Consider the following 20323-nt stretch of genomic DNA (forward strand, 5'->3'; position numbering starts at 1 on the left):
GTGAAAATAAAGTGCAATTACCAAACACCAATATTTACAAAATCTGCAGACAAGAAAAGATAAAACAATTCAAGCTTGTAAAATATCCGCTGCACGGCAGTGCAGCAACCTCGTCCAACCTCTGGCAAACAATGTCCATAAAGTTTATTTCATGAGTGATATAAGTCCAACGCGTATGACAGTCTAGACAGGTTGAAATTGGAAGTATGATGATCAGCACTAAGATTCCAAAACTGAAATCTCGGAAGTGAGATTTGGGGGACTGAAAACCAAGAGGGGAGAGTGTAGGCCGCAGCAGCCTCCTACCAGACCGCAGGAAGTTGTAGCTGGGGTTCTGGCTCGTTGGGCCTAGCTCGCCATCCAAAGTAGTGGTGTCGCTGTGGTCTCTCCAGAGCACCACTAGCCTGCACTATAATCACAGAACCACTATTAGCAAAATTCATCTAAATTTCCCAAGCTAACTTTAGTTCCAGTGTACACAATAAAATCCATGAGAAAATACAACAAATACATATCCAACCATTATAATGATTTAAAATAAATGACAATCTCAAATAACAAAACTACAGCCACGTAAAGTGAGAGTAGTAGTAATGCAGTAAGCCTCAGCTATCCCATCAGCTAATAGCACTGGCATACTGATACAGGTTACAAATACAAACAAACATTCAGGCTTAACTCACCATTCACTACGTGCGATGTCACATACGAGCCCCACGCATCTACCCGCGGCGGTATCAAAAATACTGTTGAACGCAATCCACAATTAATTCAAAAACAAGCCAAGATAGTAAACAGCGAAAAGCGCTCGCCCTACGTACCTGTTGCTTCCATCCGCTAACGCCTCTCCCCCGCGTCTTTTTGAGACGACAACCCGGAAGGCATATATCGGTGCCTCGCGAATGTGATTGGTCACAACAGGCATGTGCAGACTCGTGGCGTGGCGTGCGTCATGACGCGTCACGATGCCTTCACGGACACGCTCCGGTTGGAATTTAAGATTCCAATCTAGTTATAGACCCAGTTCTTTTTATTTTTATGTGGGTTACACATGCTCCTAGATACATTTCTACTGCAGGTCTATTTTTAGTCACAAATGTTGGTGAAACACTTGCTTTTACATGCATGGTGGGTCCTGCATTAAAGAAAGCATTTGAATTACTCAGTGAATCCTGGCAGCCAGAGAAACATCCTTAGTTCCACTTTAAACTAAACTCTGCTTCGGTCTTCCACAGTGTGTTTGTTGTTTCTTTGTTGTTGTTGGCCTGCTCTCTCCTCTCACTCCAATCTGGTTGCAGCAGATGTTTGTCCCTCCCTGAACCTGCAGACTTGGGTGCAGCACCTCAGTTCTTCAGTCTGAAACCAGCTGTTGTAGCTATATCCCCTCAAGCACACCTTCCCTGGTCATCTCTGCTGTGGTTGCTATAAAATTTAATCTTGATTAAAAAAAAGAACAAAAAAAGTAAACTAAAGTCAGACTTGATGCCATTTGTTGGCAGCACGGTGCCTGTTTGTCTTTGATGATAAACTGCAGCACAGTCTAAAGCAAACCTTCTGACTTTATTGACTTTATGCATGTATATATTCTTCCTGTTCACCTTGGACACACAACAGCTCTCTGTTTGTTGTGATTGGATCTAGAACAGCCAACATATCCTAATCTAGATGATTTCTAAGGTGGTATCTGGGAGGAAAAGTTAAAATCAGCTTGGATGGCCTGTACTGTATGATGGCCTTGGTTGCACCACATTGATAGCCATGCAGGGTGGTTCACTCCTTGGGCAAGAAGACCGAGGAGTGAGCCACCCTTGGTCAAAGCTTGGCCATTCAAGCTCACTGTTTTCCCCTTGTTGGTTGATGATAGTATTTTTTTTTTTTACCTGACTTATAGTCATCATTGTCTTCAAATTAACTCACACACTGCTGACTGCTGTAGCTTACCTGGCTGAGCAGGTGACCCATGCACTGAAGGTTAGAGTCGTGACTCCAGGGCCTGGTTTGAGTCTGCCCAAGACCATTTCCTGTGTGTTATTCTCCTCACTTCTCCCTCCCTTCCTGTCTTCTTTGTCCTGTACAGTGAAGACAAAAGGCCTCAAGTTCTGAAAACTCTTCCCCTTCATCATCTTCCATCTCTCTCATCTAACATCACCAGTATTCTCTGAGTAGAGAATCTTTTCACAATCTTGAATGATAAGGATCCAAGTGGGTAAAGTTAGTTATTTGTTGTGTTCCTATTTGCAGCTGGGATAGATTAAGAAAAACTATCGGCTGCCCAAATTACATCCAGTTTAGAAGACAAACATTGAGTGAAGTGTTTTTTCATCATCTTTCACAACTCATTAACCAGGTGCCACAAACTGCAGCAGGACAGTACAAAGCATGTCATACTGGATGGCTGCAACAACCAGCGTTTTACCTACCTTTGGTATTTCTTGACAGCATGAGCGTAATATTTACTGAACAGAGTCGTCTTCTGTAATCTTTTCAGATTCAGAACACTGTATTTATTTTCAAGGGGCAGTTAGGATACTGAGCTTTCCAACCGTACATACAATACACAAACATCACATTGGAGAGACGGGTCAGGCTAGGTAGCTGGCCGGTTAGCCGCTAGAGCAGCGACCCGGAACCAAACAGCAGAAAATGCACAACATCAGGAAAGATGAGGAGAAAAAAGAACTCCTCCCAGACTGAGCTCCAACAGGGAGATCAGTTTGAGAACAGACAAAAAATGACCTTAGCGCAGAGCACATGAAAACTCTTAATGCGCCATAGAAACACATGACAAGCAACAGGGATGGGTAAAAGGTGAGAGACAGCCGGTGTAGACAGCGCACCCGGGCCTGCAGCATTTGCGCTGGTCCCCTCGACCCACCGTCTGCACCGGGAGGGGATAAGCATGCTTAGGATGGGAAGGAACAGTCTAAACACCGTCTGTTATCAGGGTGAGATTTGTTATGTTCAGCTCCAGCCTTGAGACCACAGCTGGTGCCGGTATGTTAGCCGCATGAGATGATGGTGGCTTTCTTTGGTGCGAACAACTGCATGTCAATTTCACAGCTGATCTAACAGTCCGTCACTCGTCTCTCAATCTCCCGTTGGAGAGCCACGAGCTTCTCCGAGAGGTTATCAGTTTTGCGCTCAAAGAGCAAAGTCTGAGAACTCACGACCGCCATGAGCTTCTTCAAGATCTTATCCGTGCTGCGTTCAATGAGCCCATTTTGAGAAGTCACGACCCGTCCCATTGTTTCAGTCACAGCGGGCAGCCTTGTGGGGTTTGAACAGCTGATTCTGCTTTCTTTAATCTTCAATAAGCCAGGGCCAAGCCAGGTCAGATCAGCAAGAACCCTTTGCTGCTGTGAATGTCCGTGCTGCTATATTTCAGGATCAGGCTCTAAATGTACAAATGGATCTGAGAAGATTTCCAATCATGTTTCTACTAGATTTACAGTTTGTTTTCATGTCTTCTGACTCAGATGGTGGAGCAGGTGGAGCTTACAAGGAGTAAGTGCTGCTATAGAAGAAGAGTTGTGTTTTAATGAGGCTATTTAGTTAACCAATAATTGTATTGCATGCTGGCATTAAAAATGTTTCATTTGACTGATTTAATTGTTTGTTTGTTTTCTTCCAGACTGAGTGGCTGTAACCTCTCAGAGAGAAGCAGTGATGCTCTGTCCTCAGTTCTCAACTCCCAATCCTCTAGTCTGAAAGAGCTGGACCTGAGTAACAATGACCTGCAGGATTCAGGGGTGAAACTTCTGTCTGCTGCACTGCAGAGTCCACATTGTACACTGGAAACTCTCAGGTCAGGATCCAAACATATCATTAAATGATATTATTGTACAAACAACCAAGCTTTATAGAATTGGCAGGTGAACTTTTCTTTATCTTTGGATTGCTTAGGAGATTCTTAATTACTGTCTGAAGATTTTTTTACAGTCACATATTTTGTTTTAATGGTCAAACAGAATTATTGTTCAGTTCAATGAGCAGGTAGCTGTGAGATTCATAATAATGAGGTATATTTGTATTAAAGATGACTAAACTTGAACAGTAGCTGTGAGTTACTTTGTTTACTCGTGTGTGCTGATGTTGTGAGTAATTTAAAGCTGAAGTAAACTTGTAATGAGTTTAATAGAGTTTCTGAAGTAAGTGTACTTGCAGACATTTATGTGTTTTCTAAAGTCCAGGAGCAGGAGGCTGTGTGTAGCATAGAGGAACCCAGACCTCAGCTTTGTCTCCTGGTTTCTGTTGCTGCTGTTACAGTTTCCCCTCATCGTTCCTTCAACAGTCTCCTCACTATAACAAATCAAAGTGTTACTGTATAGATTCACGTCTGAATGTTGCCATGTGCTATCAAAACTGAAAGCGATGTTTCATACACCCACGTGGTTCAGTCACACAGTAACTGATGGTAAATAATGTTTGTGTTGAGCACATCGTACAGGTCAGCTGCTCCACACAGATCTCAGGTTTACATGGAACAGTTTGTGATCATGAAGGATAAACCTCACTTCCTCTTTGTTTCATACAGATGTGACATGAACAATAACACATTCATGAAATCCTTTTAGGAACACAAACACTATTGTAGCTGGAGAATATATTTGAATGTAGGATAATGTAGGGGATCAGAAACAACAGTAATAACTAACCACCACCTCACCATTTGGGTTGGTAGCTGCATGTTGATTGATGAAGTCATTTTCTTCTTCCTCCATTTCTACCTTATTAACATCAGATTAAAAGCTGCACAGAGACAGGCCCTGGACATGTTTAGCCTAGCTTAGTACAAGGACTGGACATGGGGGAAACGGCTCTCATCACTGGATCAAAACATGAAAACAAATCTGAAGTAAAGTTTTGTTGAAGTGAACTGTGGTGGTGCCCAATGTTCCCTCTAAGCTGCGCTCGTGCAACTGCGCCCTGCTGGCACGTCTCTGCACAGAAAATCTGTGTTGCACACAAAAAAAAAAAATCAAATCTCAATTGAAATTAAAATTAAATCTTCAACAATTCTGTTCTGCAGTGTTAGTCAGTGACTGGCTGCTCCCATATGGGATTAGAACGATGCCACCTTATCCCATAGTCCAGCCAATCACGCGATTCACATTCGTATATACGCAGCTAATCAACGTCGCTGACAGGCTATGACAGCGTCCTTATGTGCCAACACCGGTGTTATAGCGAGCAAAGTGGCTGATGATGAGGTGAAGCCACGTTAATGACAACGTGTACAACCATTGGAGATGTGAGCAGGACAGACGGAGCAACTGACGGACAAAGTGAGGACTTTATACCAGTTTTTAAATTGTGTTGATCGGCCACGTAAAACCAGAGTTATTATAAAATATCTACAATGTTTGGTTTTCTTCCTGAATAGTATTGTTGTTTATAACAATGATAGTATTCAGTGTTTATTGCAACAAACTTTGTTGTTTGCAAAACTCAGTTACTTTTTTGAAGAAGTAACTATATAATTAATTGCCCAACATTGGTCATTATATCCTGTATGTTGCAGACAGAGTTACAGACTCTCTCCCAGACCACAGACTCATAATACAAGTCAGAGCTTTATAAAAATAGAAAAAATAAAGTTGTGTTTTCAAAATTGGAGTTCAAGTTATTTTTACTTCCAATAGTGTTAACATGCTACAGGTCATGAACGAGGTTGTTTTTAATTTTCATTGTAAGTGGGCTAAAGCAGTTAATTAAAAGTAGTCTAACATAAATGTAAATGCTGTAATTTGATTACTTTAATAAACCATGTAACTTGGATGGATAAGATGCTGGCGTGACCACAGTGCACATGTCTGCTGTTGCTCACAGTGGTCCAAGGGACGCTCAGGGAGTTTGTGTGTTCGCTCAGACACATGAAACATTAGAGGGAACATTGGCGGTGACTGGCAGGGAAAAGGGGATTGATAAGACTTACTGTAAATATAATTATGTATGTATTGAAAAAGGAACAACTAAAATGTTCCAGCTGAAAAAATGAAATCAGTTTCAGTTTATGAGCTCTGTTTGTTTTCTTTACAATTCCAACCTTTTATTTTGAAATGAGCTGCTCATTCCTGTTTAGAGTTGATGAGCTGTTGTGGGTGAGAGGACTCAGGCAGCCTGACAGAGTTGATGTCCAGGTCTTCCCTGCTTGTCCTGATATACATAAACATGAGTATCCTTGCAGGTCAGATCTCATCTGTCACACCTGTTAGTGCAGCTCTCCTCTAGATTGTAGTGCTTGTTAAACTAGGATGATTTTAGGAGCCTGGACCGCAGATCTAAGGGAAGATATGACTTGGAAAGACTAAACCAACCTATTAGAGGTGTTCGCACTAACATAGATAAATACTCAGATTTACACCTTTAGTGTCTCACAAAGGGTTGAAAAGTGAATGTGCACAGAGAGGTTGGTGGTGAGACGGGCACTTCCAGCACTGTAGATGTGATCCAGCTCAGTGTTCATGGAAATAATCCGGAGAGCAGGATTCCTTGATGAATGTCACATCTTCTTAAAGTTATAATCCACAGGGAAAACTGTGAAACTGTCGATCTGATATCTACTCAACCAATCAGGTGTTTACATGCCCTTCACTGATCTCCAGCCCCACCTTATTATCAGTTTCTCTCTCTTTTACATCTGAATTATCTTCACTTCACATTTCAGTCAGTTCAGATTTCATTAGCACGTTCACTTTAGCATAATCCATTTTAATCCAAACACCTTTCTCTTTAAACTCTGTTTGTCAGTCACAGTATATCCAGTACAATCCTCTTTTTCACTGCGTCACACACATTCAGAGATCAGAGTGTCCTGTGTGTGCTCTCATTCACTCACACTCACTCTCATATGGCTGAAGTCTGTTTGTACACAGGCTAATCTGGGACTCTCCACCATTTGACCCTAGAACAAAACAAGCTTCTTGGATGAGAGGTGAAAGGCGAAACGTCTTCAAAAAACTTAAAGAAGTCCAGATGCCTTTTTTTCTAAGCTCTTTAGATAACTGCGAACCTTCACAAACGCCTCATCAGTGGGACTCTCAGAGCTACCAGCCCTTTGCTACAATCACAAAGCTCTTCATTGAAATCAATGATATCAAAGCTGGAATCAAGCTATAGCCATATACACTGGTAAAGACTTCTTATCTCGAAATAATATGCTGAAGTGGCAATGCAGAAATTGAAAATAGGCGGACGTGCTACCTATGCTATTAGTAGAATGGACATTGGCCTGCTGGCTAAGGAAGGCCCTGTCTCACATAGAGGTGAGAGAGGCCCCCCTCGAAGCCCCCTCTTTTATCGGGGCTTACTTAGGGTCATATCGGGGACCACACAGTTGGAAGTCTTTTTTTTTTTTTTTCTTTGACCAAATAAAGCTTATTTCTGTAGCTGTTGTTTTATACAGCTTTAATGTTAATATTAATGTTTGCTTATGTATGTTTAGGGAGTGGTCTGATGGTACATGTCGTTGTTACATTAATAATATTCAAATAGTAAGGGTATGCTTAAAGATAAGGTAAAAATCATATCATATAATGTAAATGGCCTGTCGAATCCAATTAAACGTAATAAAATTTTAACTAAAATGAAGAAAGAACAAGTACAAATAGTGTATCCACAGGAAACCCATCTAGACTGTAAGGAGCATGAAAAACTGAAAAGAATGGGTTATACAACAGTTTTCTCCTCTTCCTATAAAACTGGACGAAGGAGAGGAGTGGCTATCCTGTTATCAAGCAAATTACTCTTTGAAAAAATATCCGAGATAAGTGATAAAGAGGGACGTTATATTTTGGTAAGGGGAAACATTGAGGGGAACCCAGTCACGTTGTTAAATATATATGCACCCCCTGGAAGCGATATTTATTTCTTTAAGAAAATTATAGATGTGATGGTAACAGAGACAGTAGGTTTCCTAATTTGCGGAGGAGATTTAAATATACATCTACAACCAAAGCTAGATATTTCCAATAGAAAAGCACAGAATACTAAAACATTAATTAAGAATATAAATACATTGATGAAGGAGGTGGGACTAATTGATATATGGAGAGACTTGCATCCCTACCAAAGGGATTATACTTATTTTTCCTCACCGCACTCGTTATACACAAGAATAGATTATTTCATAACTTTTGGGAAAAATAAAGATAAAATAAACACTTGTGCAATTGGAGCAATAGAGTTAAGCGATCATGCACCAGTATACCTGTCTGTTGATTTAAACGTGCAACCAAAACTCAATAATTGGAAATTAAATTCAAGCTTACTGAATGATCCTCACTTTAAAGGACAAATTAAGAAAGAGATTCACTTCTATATGGAAACTAATGACAATGGTGAGGTGTCTCCTCCTATACTGTGGGATGCCTTAAAAGCTGTCATGAGAGGGAAAATTATAGCAATATCCTCTTATAAGAAAAAGATGAGAAATAAGAAATTAGAAGAGCTACAAAATAAGAATTAGAGAAAAGGCATGAAAGAAAAACATCTCAGGATATATTGGAGGAAATTAGGAAAGCAAGAAATGAAATAAATGATTTGACCACATATGAAATTTAAAAAAAATTAATGTTTCTTAAACAAAGGTATTATGAGGGAGGATCAAAAGCAATGAATGTATTAGCCTGGAAACTAAAAAAGAAAATAGCAGATAATACAGTTCACAAAATTAAACATCCAGTGACAAAACTAATAAAAAATAAACCAATAGAAGTTCAGAGTGCATTTGAAACATTTTATAAGACTCTGTATGCTAATAACACAGAGAGTAGTATAGTTGAAATTAACAGTTTTTTAGATTCTCTTGATTTACCAGTACTGAATGAAGAACAGAATAAAACTTTGATTGAAGATATAACAGAAAAGGAACTAAGAATAGCAATAAGTAAAGTTAACAGAAATAAATCTCCAGGATCAGATGGATATACGGCAGAATGGTACAAGGAGCTAAAAGAAGAATTAATACCAGTGATGCTTCTAACAATGAATTGGATCCTAAAGAAGGCTCAAGTACCTTCTAGCTGGAAAGAAGCAATTATCTCTGCCATCCCAAAAGAAAACAAGGATAAATTAGAATGTGCGTCATATAGACCAATATGTGTTCTTAATACAGATTACAAGCTGTTTACATCTATCATGGCTCGACGATTAGAAAAGTTCTTACCTAATCTAATTCATAATGATCAAACAGGTTTTATTCGAGAGCGCCAAATACAAGATAATGTGCGACGGACATTACAAATTATTAATCATATTCAAAAGAATAAAATAGAAGCAATGGTAATCAGTATCGATGCAGAAAAATCATTCGATTCAGTTAATTGGAACTTTCTTTACCGAGTCTTGCATACATTTGGCTTTCACGAAAATATAATTAAGACAATACAGGCACTTTATGATAACCCTACGGCAAGGATTAAAATTAATGGCTACCTATCAAATAGTATTAAGCTGCAAAGAGGAACAAGGCAGGGCTGTGCGTGCTCACCATTATTATTTGTGTTATATCTGGAACCATTGGCTCAATATATAAGACAAAATAAAGAAGTAGAAGGTATTAATATCCATGAAAAGGAGCATAAATTAGCCTGCTATGCAGATGATATTTTAATATTTTTGGGTCAACCATCAAACTCTTTACCTAAATTAATGCAATCATTTGAATACTTTGGTCGACTATCTGGATATAGGGTTAATATGAGTAAAACACAATTGCTTAAGTACAACTATATTCCATCAGAAGAAATTAAAAATAAGTATCAATTAGCATGGCAAACAGAGTACTTTAAATATCTAGGAGTCATAATACCTAAGGATCTTACAGAACTATTAGAACGAAATTATTTACCAATACAGAAAAAAATTAAGGAACATATAGCGAGATGGAATCTAATTCCATATTTAAGTTTATATTCGAGAATAGACTCAATTAAAATTAATATTCTTCCTAAATTATTATATTTATTTCAAACATTACCAATAGAAATTAACCAGAAACAGTTTAATGAATGGGATAAAATTTTGTCAAGATACATATGGCAAGGAAAAAGGCCCCGAATTAGATTTAAAACCCTACAACTTAACAAAGGAAAAGGGGGTGGGGCTTACCTTCTCTTAGGGAATATTATTGGGCAGCACAATTAAGGCCTATGATATGCTGATGTAATCCTTCATATGACGCTCAATGGAAAGTTATTGAGGAGAGTCTGACCTCCATCCCCATACAAGCTATTATAGCAGACAGAAGCTTGCAAAATTCAATAAAAACTATTGAAAATCCATGGATCAAGTTGACTTTTAAAATTTGGGAAACAGTAATAAAAGAATATAAACTAGAAGAGGATATAGCAGTTCTTAAGTGGTGTGCATATGACACACATTTTGCTCCAAATAAATTGGACACCAGATTCAAAGATTGGACATATAAAGGATTAACAGCTTTATGTATGGTAATGGAGGAAGGCAGACTAATTAGTTTTTGCTTTTGCATTAGATTTTGACTTTGTTAACTACTAGAAGACTAGAGGAAAAATTAGTTACATTAATGGAAACAAAAACACACTCCCTATATTTATTTATTTATTTTTCTTTCCTTTTTCTTTTTCCTTATGTATTTTTTATTTATGTTGTTTCCTGTTTTGCTTCTTTTTCTTTTCTTCTTCTTCTTTCATTCTTATTGTATGGATATTTTAGTTGTTTAAATATAGAAAAAAAATTAAAAAAAATATATGTACTGAAAGATAGCTGAAGTTGATGGTATTGTATAGTGATTCTAAAATGTCAATAAAAAAAAAAGCTGGAATCCAATGAGTCCAAGTCTTCTGCTGATTCAGCATCACATTCATCTTTGCTCCTTGTTCTGCATCCCCACCATGGACTTCATTCCTTTCCAAGCCAGCCTTGAGTGTCCTTTATTCAGCTCATCCTCTGCTTTACTTTTACACCTGATTTTAGCTGCTTTTCTTCTCTCCCTCATAACAAGACAGCTTCTTCTGCCTGAGAACATGTTGGAGTGATTTACTAATCCAGGGCTGATTTTTGGGAAAAATACTTCCCATTTTCAAAGTAATCCTCATTTTTCCCAGAATGAAATGTAAGTAGAAATAAATAGAATAGAATTAGAATAGAATTCAACTTTATTGTCATTGCACATGCACAGGTACAGGGCAACGAAATGCAGTTTGCATCCATCCAGAAGTGCTTTAGTGATATAGATATATTACAATATATATTAGCAATAGTATAGATATGTAAGTATATTACAGAAATGGGTCTATTATGGTATGTTATAATGTACACGGTATGAAGTATGTTGTGAATATTCTATAACTAAGTATGTACAGGCTGTAGTGAGTAAAAGCTATGTACAGGCTATGAACAGGATATAAATATGAAAAACTATACAGAATATGAAATAAATAACTTTACAGAAATCTGAGATATACAGCTATAAAGTGATCTAAGTGAGAACATGAGCCTTTAAAAAGGCTCTTCTGAGGCTGCTGCCAGTGGTCAAAGCCTCCAACAAAGCTCTGTAAGTACATATGTGATCATAGCTTTAGCTTTTAAATGTTTATTCTAGTTAACACAGATCAGGTGGAACAACTCAAATAAAATATCAAAAATATTAAGTGGTCATCGGTACTCAGTTTGTTCAATACTGAATACAATGGAGCACAAATTGTCCACGTTTCTGAAATATTTCTGGGTGTAACTGTCACCAAAGTGCAATTTAGACCTGGCCTGTGGTTGTTATCTAAGTGATAATCATCAATTCTACTAAAACAAATACAAAATAAAGAAATTTGACACATTTTGTTGATATCAAAAGAACACTGAACAATTCAGTGTTGTTTTACTGCTGTTCTCTCTTCACTTCTTCTCCTCTGATTCTCTCCACATGTTGCTCTGCATCAGTGCTCAGTTTCCTGACAAAACAAGATGAAATATTGCTAAATATAATAGTATCTCATTACACTTCAACATAAGTGTTTTATTTTTGTAATTGTTTATCTGTTATTTTTCAGACTGAGTCACTGTGACCTGTCAGAGAGAAGCTGTGAAGCTCTGGCCTCAGGTCTCAGCTCTCAGACCTCTAATCTGAGACAGCTGGACCTGAGTAACATCAACCTGAAGGATTCAGGCGTGAAGCTTCTGTCTGAAGGACTGAAGAGTCCACGCTGTACACTGGAAACTCTCAGGTGAGATCAAGCATTTTTCTTTCATCAACTGACAGAATTAGCAGATTAATAATAAGGCAGTCCTCTAATAAGAGGAGAAGTGGAGGTGCTTTGAAGGGCAACATACTCTTATGTTAACAAGACAGGAAGTAGTTCCTGGGAACTGCTTCCTTTGTTATTGTCTAAGTAGAAACATGATGGTGAAACAGTGATGAGTTTGCAGAGGTGGATCCACAGCACACAACACAACAATGCAGTTGCGTGCTGAAAGCAGACTTCTCACAGATTCTGAGGCTGCAGGTTTCATCACTGTCCAACCAAAATTCACTGAACCAGCAGTAAATGAACGTCCAAAACGACGCTTCATGTTTAAAAAACAGATGATCAGGGGGATTTGTGTTTACATCTTTTTTGTGTGATCTGTTCACCTGCTGTTTCAGCTGTTTGGTGGTTGTTGAGATGGTTTTGTGAACTTTTAGCTGAGATTCTGACGTTTCTGTAGATACCACACATGTCTAATTACTTTGTACAGCATGAACGGCCATAATGAGGTTTTTAACAGTAAGAAAAGTTGTAAAACTTCAGAAAATATAGTTAAAAGTCCAAAACCTTCCACGTCTGGTGGCTTGTGGTAAGGAGCAGATCAAACGAGTAAAGAATTACGTTATAATTATAAATGGCTTCAACAGCACATTCAGGTCTGTGAGACTCATTCAGACACTGAGCCGTGGCTCTGTGCTACATGCACATATTTCTGCATCTCTGCCATTCAGACACACTTTATATATAGTTTATTTTATGTAGTATTCAATACTGAACTGTACATTTAGTCTTTTTAAAGGCAGCAAGTTTTATTCAGTGTTTTCATAAAAGCCTTATTTTTATCCATTTACTGCTATTAGGAAGAACACGTGAGGTTTAAGACCTGGACCAGTTTGAAACCTTTTGTCCTCCACAGTGGAAAATGGGTGGAAATAAAAATGGGTCTCACTTTAGCCAGCTCCTAATTTTATCGGTTCTGCTCTCAGCGTCTCCTGTATATCTCCTGTATAAATGTTGCACTCAGCTTTGTGGTCTCCAATATCACTGAAATGCAGCCAGATGCTGCTCATTTTGCCTTTTCACTCTTTCCTGACACGCTTGCATTTCAGTACAGCTCCCATTTCTCTGTGTACTGGTCTCTACCACTACCCTTGCTGTCTATGGGACATGTCCTCTTTCACATAATGGTATGATCCCAGTCTGTCTCTGAAAGTGATTGGCCACATGGTTTGCTCATCAGAATAAAACCTCAGCCGTGCTCACATTGATTATCAGCAAGCCTGAAAATTCATCAATATTTGACATATGAAATTATCTCATGGGCTGGATTTGGCCCACGGGCCATATGTTTGACACCCCTGATTTACACAGTTTGGTATTCAATGTACAAGTGAGCTAGCTCTCAGCTAACTAGCAGACAAGCTAACTGCTGGGACTGCGTCTTTCTAACAAGAGCGTCAGACACTCAGACTGGTTTCCTTTGTGGATGATGATGTGTTCTCACACTGATCCTTCATGCTGATGCTGCCATCCACCCACTGCTCCTGGATTCATCATCATCATCATCTCCATCAGCCCTCACAATACTCCACCTTCATCAGCTTCATGTTCAGCAGCCTGGATGGACAGTAATTCTTTCCATGGGTTATGGTGGGACATTGAGAGCTGAAGTCAAACAGCAGTGAGAATGAAAGACTGATTCATTTCTATTTGGTCTTGTGATGTGCAGCTTTGTTCAGAGCATTAAGGCCCAGCAAAGATCACTGAGGTCATAGAGTCCTGATGAAACCTGTGTGCTTATAGAAACTGAGACCAGATGAACCAGAATAGAAGGACATTAAAATGAAGTGTCAGCTACACAAAGGCAAAGCTATTCAGTTGTTGCTGTGAGTTATTTAAATGGAGGATGGAGTCAGACTTTAAGCTGCTGGACTCAGTCACTATATCCTGTTGTCCTCATAGAACCTGGACACACAGACTCACCTGTGACACAGTGTGGGCTACACACACATTAGAAAGTGGATCAGTCACACTTGTGCAATCATTTGTTGTGCTGGGAAACCATGAACACTTTGAATCACATTAATGGCTTTGTTACAGCAACATTAAATCATGAGTTCAAAAGTAGTGTATTGTGTACTTATTTTAATAGTACTGCAGTATGAGAAGTGCAACATTCGGTGTGCAGAAACAGATCAGGTGCTTTCTAACAGCAGTGTTCCCTTTAACACAGCAGCAGTTCAAATATTTCTGTCAGTCTGAGCTGAAACATGAATCTAATCAAATATCAAATCAAAGTTCTTTGCCTCTGCCAGGACGTTAACATTTGATCTAGTTTTTTACAAAGTTCCCTCAGCGTCCAGAGCCACCAACATACCTTTGATCAACAGCAAGTGAACATTTATAAATGTGTGTTTGCAGAACAGGAAGCAGCAGAACTATTGTTCTGTTATCAGGCAGCAGCACAAACGCTCATCAGCTCATTTACTGTGCAGGACTTTGAGTGTGTGAAGTGTGTGTTTGTGCTGGATTTCCTTTGGAGAATCTCAGTCAGAAACCAGACAAAGAAAAACTCTTTCAACAGTCCAGGTTGAGTTGACAACATGAACTGCATTTATCTTCCTCTGACTGACATGTTCTTCCTCCTCTGCACCGAGCCAGCTGCTAAGACTCACAAGCTCATTGACATTTTCTGATGATAAAGAAACTCTCTTCTTCTGCACAATATGAGCAGCAACAGAGAAGAAGCTTTCACAGGTACAGATGTTGCAGCTGTGGCCAAGTACATGTGCTGCATGTTGGAGCAGCCTCTAATGGACAGGCCTCTGTACTGATGGTGGGCTCTGCTCTGTATCCACCACACTGTTCTCAGCTGAGTCTTCCTCCTGTTCACAATCACACTCTGATCAAGCATGTTCATGTTGTAACGCCGTGGCTTTCGTAGTCTCTCCTTTTTCTACAGCTCATGTGTTCTTCTTGTGATGCTGCGTCTTGAGGCTCATACATGCCGTCATTTGTTGATCCTAAGAACGTTCCTCAGACCGACTTCTTCAACAACAGATAACTTTAGTTGTATCAACACTGCCTCCTGGAACAGTTTAAAATGAACATGTCAAAGATCTGTACCTGTCTCCATGTTTCTGTCCCCGCCCCTTTCTTTCTGTCCTGGGTCATGTGAGCGCTGCAGTAGTATTAGGCCCACCCTCAATGCTCCCATTGGCTGAGACGCATAATGACGCCCATTTCAAGCCAGCACTGATCAACATCCCTCCTGTGACCCATGGCTGTTATATTCAGAGCCAGTGAGCACTTTCACAATAATCATGATTTTAAAAACTGTGATTAAAATAATTGCTGACGTTAATCAGTTAATGAGTTAACGAGATTATAACAGGTTAAGTTGCCCTAATAATTAGACTTTGATGACAAACTGATGTGATCTCCATGTTTCCTTTGTTGGACTGTGGGCGAGTGTCAGAACTGAATGTACTGAGTAACATGTGGAGTTTAAACATGAGTCAGTTCCAGTTTTAGAGCTCTAAAGTGCAGCTATCATGTTAGGAATATGTTAGGAATAGACAGGAACACTGAGCACACTGAGGTCAAATCTTTATTTTACCACTCGCTGCATTCTTGATGTTCATGAATTCAGCAGCTTCATGATTGTCTGCAGCATTAATCTCATATTTCCATTAAAGTGTTGAATTTGACTGTTTGATGTTCTTTATGATCTCTGGCACCAGTTCATCTGTAGGCTGAGCTCAGTCCATCCATTTAGTGAAATGATGTTTAAAGGTCTCCTTGTTCTGTGAGCGTGCACAGATCCTGAAGCAGAAAGCCTGGGTTACAGAGAAATGATCATCACTGTGATGATGCTCATCATCTCTGACTGGGATTTGAGGTTTTGTCAAAGCAGCAAAGAAAGCCTGGCTATGTTGGACTGGGTGTGGCAGCAGCTCCCAGTTTGAGTTCAGGAGACAGACGCCCTCTCTACTTTGAAGATCAGCTTCAAACTTTCCTTTTTGATAAAGCTTATAGTTCGAGCTGGATCAGGTGACCCTGAACCATCCCTTAGTTATGCTGCTATAGGCTCAGGCTGTTGGTGGACTTCCCATGATGCTCTGCTTTCTTCTCCCCTCTTTTCACTCCTGATGCTTTTATATGTCACTACTGCGTGTCCTTAACCTTTGTCTCTCTGTTTTGTTCTTGTCTCTCTGAGCTCATCTCTTCTCTTTCCCCTCACCCTGCAACCAGTCATGGTAGATGCTCCTCCTGGAGCCTGTTTTCACTGGGAGGATCTTTGTGTCAAAGGGAGTTCTTCTTCCCACCATCACCAAGTGCTGCTCACAGTGGAGGCGGTTACCTTATACTGTTAAACAGCTTCAGATGACTGTTGTTGTCTGTTGGGTATTGTCACTTATAAATAAAGTTACAATGGATGGATAGATGTTATTGTGACAAAGAGAAAACAACTTTTGACAGATAGATTGTTGTTTTGTGTGTCTGCTGTTTCTGCTGTCTCTGTTTCTTTTCCAAATATTTATTTATAAGTGACTTATGTATGTATGTATGTATATATATGTATATATTGTACTATTCTTAGTTAGCGTATTGTCTGTCTTGTCTTAATGTTGGTTTAAATTGGAGCACTGTAACAAAAAATTATTTCCCCCAGGGATCAATAAAGTATTCTGATTCTGATTCTGATTCTGCAGTCTGTCAGGCTGTCTGATCACAGAGGACGGCTGTACTTCTCTGGCCTCAGCTCTGAGCTCCAACCCCTCCCATGTGAGAGAGCTGGACCTGAGCTACAATCATCCAGGTCCCTCAGGAATGAAGCTCCTGTCGGCTGGACTGAAGGATCCTGGCTGGAGACTGGACACTCTCAGGTATGGAGAGAATGTCTGATAGAGGAGGAAGAGCTGGAAACATTTCCTGTGTCTTTCACTCACTTCCTGTTTGTTTCCTGCAGATGACACATGAACAATCACACATGCAGGAATATTTTCAGGGACAGACACACTAGTCTAGCTGGATAGTTCATGGATATTTATGTAGGGGTCTCCAAGGAGTCTGTTTGCGGGAACATTTAGGTCACAGGTGTACCTGATATAGATACCAGTGTACCTAATAAAGTGTCAGCTAACATTTGGAAATGGAAGCTTAAATAATGACAAACTGTACATTCACAGCTGAATTCACAATAAATTTGTTCGCAAGTGCACATTTTTCTGTTATTGTTCTCAAACAACAGAATGAGAATGAAATATTGATTCTAACAGGGCCCATAAACAGTATTAGCTTAGCAGCATTAGCTTATCAGAGTTTCCATCATGGTCACACAAATCCTTAGCAGAGAAAAGTGGCCTACTTAGCAATAGCTGCTCAAGTTGTATAAAGAAAGGGAAAACAGTATTAGCATTAGCACATAATGCTAATTCACGTCGAGTGTTTCTCGATAGCTCTTTCTCATTTGAGAAACAAATGAATTCTGTTATTAAAACCAGCTGTAAGGTTTATATTGTTGATTGTCATTTATGCTTAGAAATATTTACTCATATATGCTTAGAGTTGTATAATCGATTGCATGATGATAGAGGTTTGATCCTGAGTAGTCTGTAAAGACTCTGTGTGCCTTCCAGAGTGCTCTGGCATGCACACACCACTTCAAATCAAATCAAATCACTTTTTATTGTCACATCACATGTGCAGGCACACTGGCACAGCACATGCGAGTGAAATTCTTGTGTGCGAGCCCCACAAGCAACAGAGATGTGCAAACACAACAACACAAACGAGCAAAATACAAGAATGGCCAACCTGAAACTAATAAATATATGTACAATATATAATAGTGTATGCATTTCTGGATGTGTATACTAAATATTTTCCTACGTGTGTGTGTGTGTGTGTGTGTGTGTGTGTGTGTGTGTGTGTATACACATTTTTACAAATTAAATAGTAAAAAAATAAAATAAAATAATAATAATAATAATAATAATAATAATAAAATATATAAAATATACAGAGTTGAATATGTGCAAAACAAGTGGCATTTATATACAGTGTGGAGTCACTTGGGGCCATGAGAGAGGTCGTACCCTCTCTTACTGATTTATGGTGTAGGACAGGGGTCTCAAACTCAATTTAGCTGGGGGCCGCTGCAGGCAGAGTCTGGGTGAGGCTGGGCCGCATTAGGTTTTCCACAAGAAAGGCATGGTTAAAAAATTCCAATCTTCTCAAATCTCTTTATTTTTATTTTTTAACACAAAATATGAAAAATAAATAAACAAATTAAGAATTAATAAGAAAATAAATCAATCTGTAAAACATAAATAAAATAATAATAAGATATTTTTAGTCAGTGAACTTGTGTTTTTCTTTCAGTCTTCTATATCTGCTGTATTTAGATTGAAATGTCTGTATTAACAGTTCTATAACCTTCTTCTGAACATGGCTTCTCTTGCCTACTCCTTGCTGCTAGAGACCTGGCAGCGTTTCCTCTCGCATAGCCGAGCCAGATTTGGCCTGAGGGAGGAAGCAGTTGCGACCCTTAGTATGTCTTGAAGATGATCATCCGTAAGTCTGGACCTGTACTTGGACTTATTGAAGTTCAAAGTGGAGAAGAGCTTTTGGCACAAGTATGTGCTACCAAAAAGGCACATGGTCCGCTTGAACATTCGGGAAAGCCGAGGGAAACTAGGGCTCAAGTCTCTCAAAAATTGTCCAAGCTTGTCTGCTTTTCCACTCACCTCCCTGAACTTTGCTTTGAGTTCAGAGTTGCACTGCAGCTCAATGAGCTCCATTTGAAGCACAGAAGGGGCATCTTGCACATCAAAGGAGAAGGGGTCCGCAAAAATGTGAAAGGTGGCTCTGTGTGTCTTGAAGTCAGCAAATCTGTGATCAAATTCCTCCTGTAGCCTCAAAATGACATCAACATACTCGTCAGCACTGAATGGTGTGCCTGCATCCACGAGTGCCTTGCATGCTGGGAAATGGCAAAGGTTTGTCTGAGAGAGCTGAGCTTTCCAGAGCGACAGTTTTGTGGAGAATGCTCTCACGTTGTCATAGGCAGCACTGACAAGTTGCCCCTGGCCTTGTAACGTCTTGTTCAGTACATTAAGCTCATGTGTCATATCAACAAGAAAAGCTGAGTCCATGAGCCATTTGGGATCAGTTAGCACAGGAACACTAACTCCATCCTTCTCCATGAAGGCTTCACTTCTGCTCTCAACTCAAAAAGTCTCTTTAATACATTTCCCCTGCTGAGCCAACGTACCTCAGTGAAGTCGAGCACATCCCCATATTCTGACTCCATTTCCTCTAAAAAAGCACAGAACCTTCGGTGCTTTAAGCCCCTGGATCTGATTTGGTTGATGCATTTCACAACAATAGACATCACATTGTCAAACTTCAGGCATTTGCTGCAAAGGACCTGCTGATGGATGATGCAGTGCAGAGCAATGGCCTCCTCCACGCCTTCCTCTTCCAGTTTGTTTTGTGCCACCAGTCCATGTTTCCTCCCTGTCATTGATGGCGCTCCATCTGTTGTTATTCCAACAAACCTCTTCCATGGCAAACCAACATTCTCAATGGCATCACACAGCTTGTAAATATCTGCTGAGCGGTGGTCTGGCCATGCATTGGAATTACTGTGAGCAGCTCCTCCATCACTTCAAAACTGTCATCAACACCACGGACATACATTGGGAGCTGGGCAGTGTCGGTGATGTCTGTGGTCTCATCAAGAGCGACTGAGTATACACTGAAACATTTGGCTTTCTCACACAGTTGGTCATAAATGTCACTTGACAGGTCAGAAATGCGATCTGCTGCGGTGTTGGCAGAAAGGCTGATGTTGCTAAACTGACCTTTCTTTCCCGGACAGACTATATTTGCAGCCTGCAATATGCACTTTTAGACAAATGCACCTTCTGTGAATGGCTTCCCTGCTTTAGCAATCATCTCACTAACCACGTGGCTCCGACTGCTGCATTATTCTCTTTGGTTGCTTTCTTGGAGAAATCTTGCTGCCTCAGTAGATCTGTTTTAAGACTGGCAACCCGGTTCGCTCTCTCGTCTCCCTGGTATTTTGCATC

The 20323-nt window shown here is 39.8% G+C and overlaps 1 protein-coding gene across 1 annotated transcript in view; it reads left to right on the forward strand.

The window, feature by feature from the left end:
• The window catches only part of LOC309700429 (protein NLRC3-like), a gene marked incomplete at its 5' end in the record, with an annotated part of 34257 nt that overhangs the window by 9698 nt on the left and 4236 nt on the right, over nucleotides 1–20323 (forward strand). The window contains 4 exons of the mRNA XM_082523942.1: nucleotides 3632–3805; nucleotides 3969–3993; nucleotides 12034–12203; nucleotides 16940–17113. Of these exons, the coding sequence (XP_082380068.1) occupies nucleotides 3632–3805; nucleotides 3969–3993; nucleotides 12034–12203; nucleotides 16940–17113 (543 nt within the window). The remainder of the gene's footprint in view (nucleotides 1–3631; nucleotides 3806–3968; nucleotides 3994–12033; nucleotides 12204–16939; nucleotides 17114–20323) is intronic.

The sequence above is a fragment of the Aulonocara stuartgranti genome (assembly GCF_965226115.1).
Source record: "Aulonocara stuartgranti genome assembly, chromosome: 3".
NCBI lineage: Eukaryota > Metazoa > Chordata > Actinopteri > Cichliformes > Cichlidae > Aulonocara > Aulonocara stuartgranti.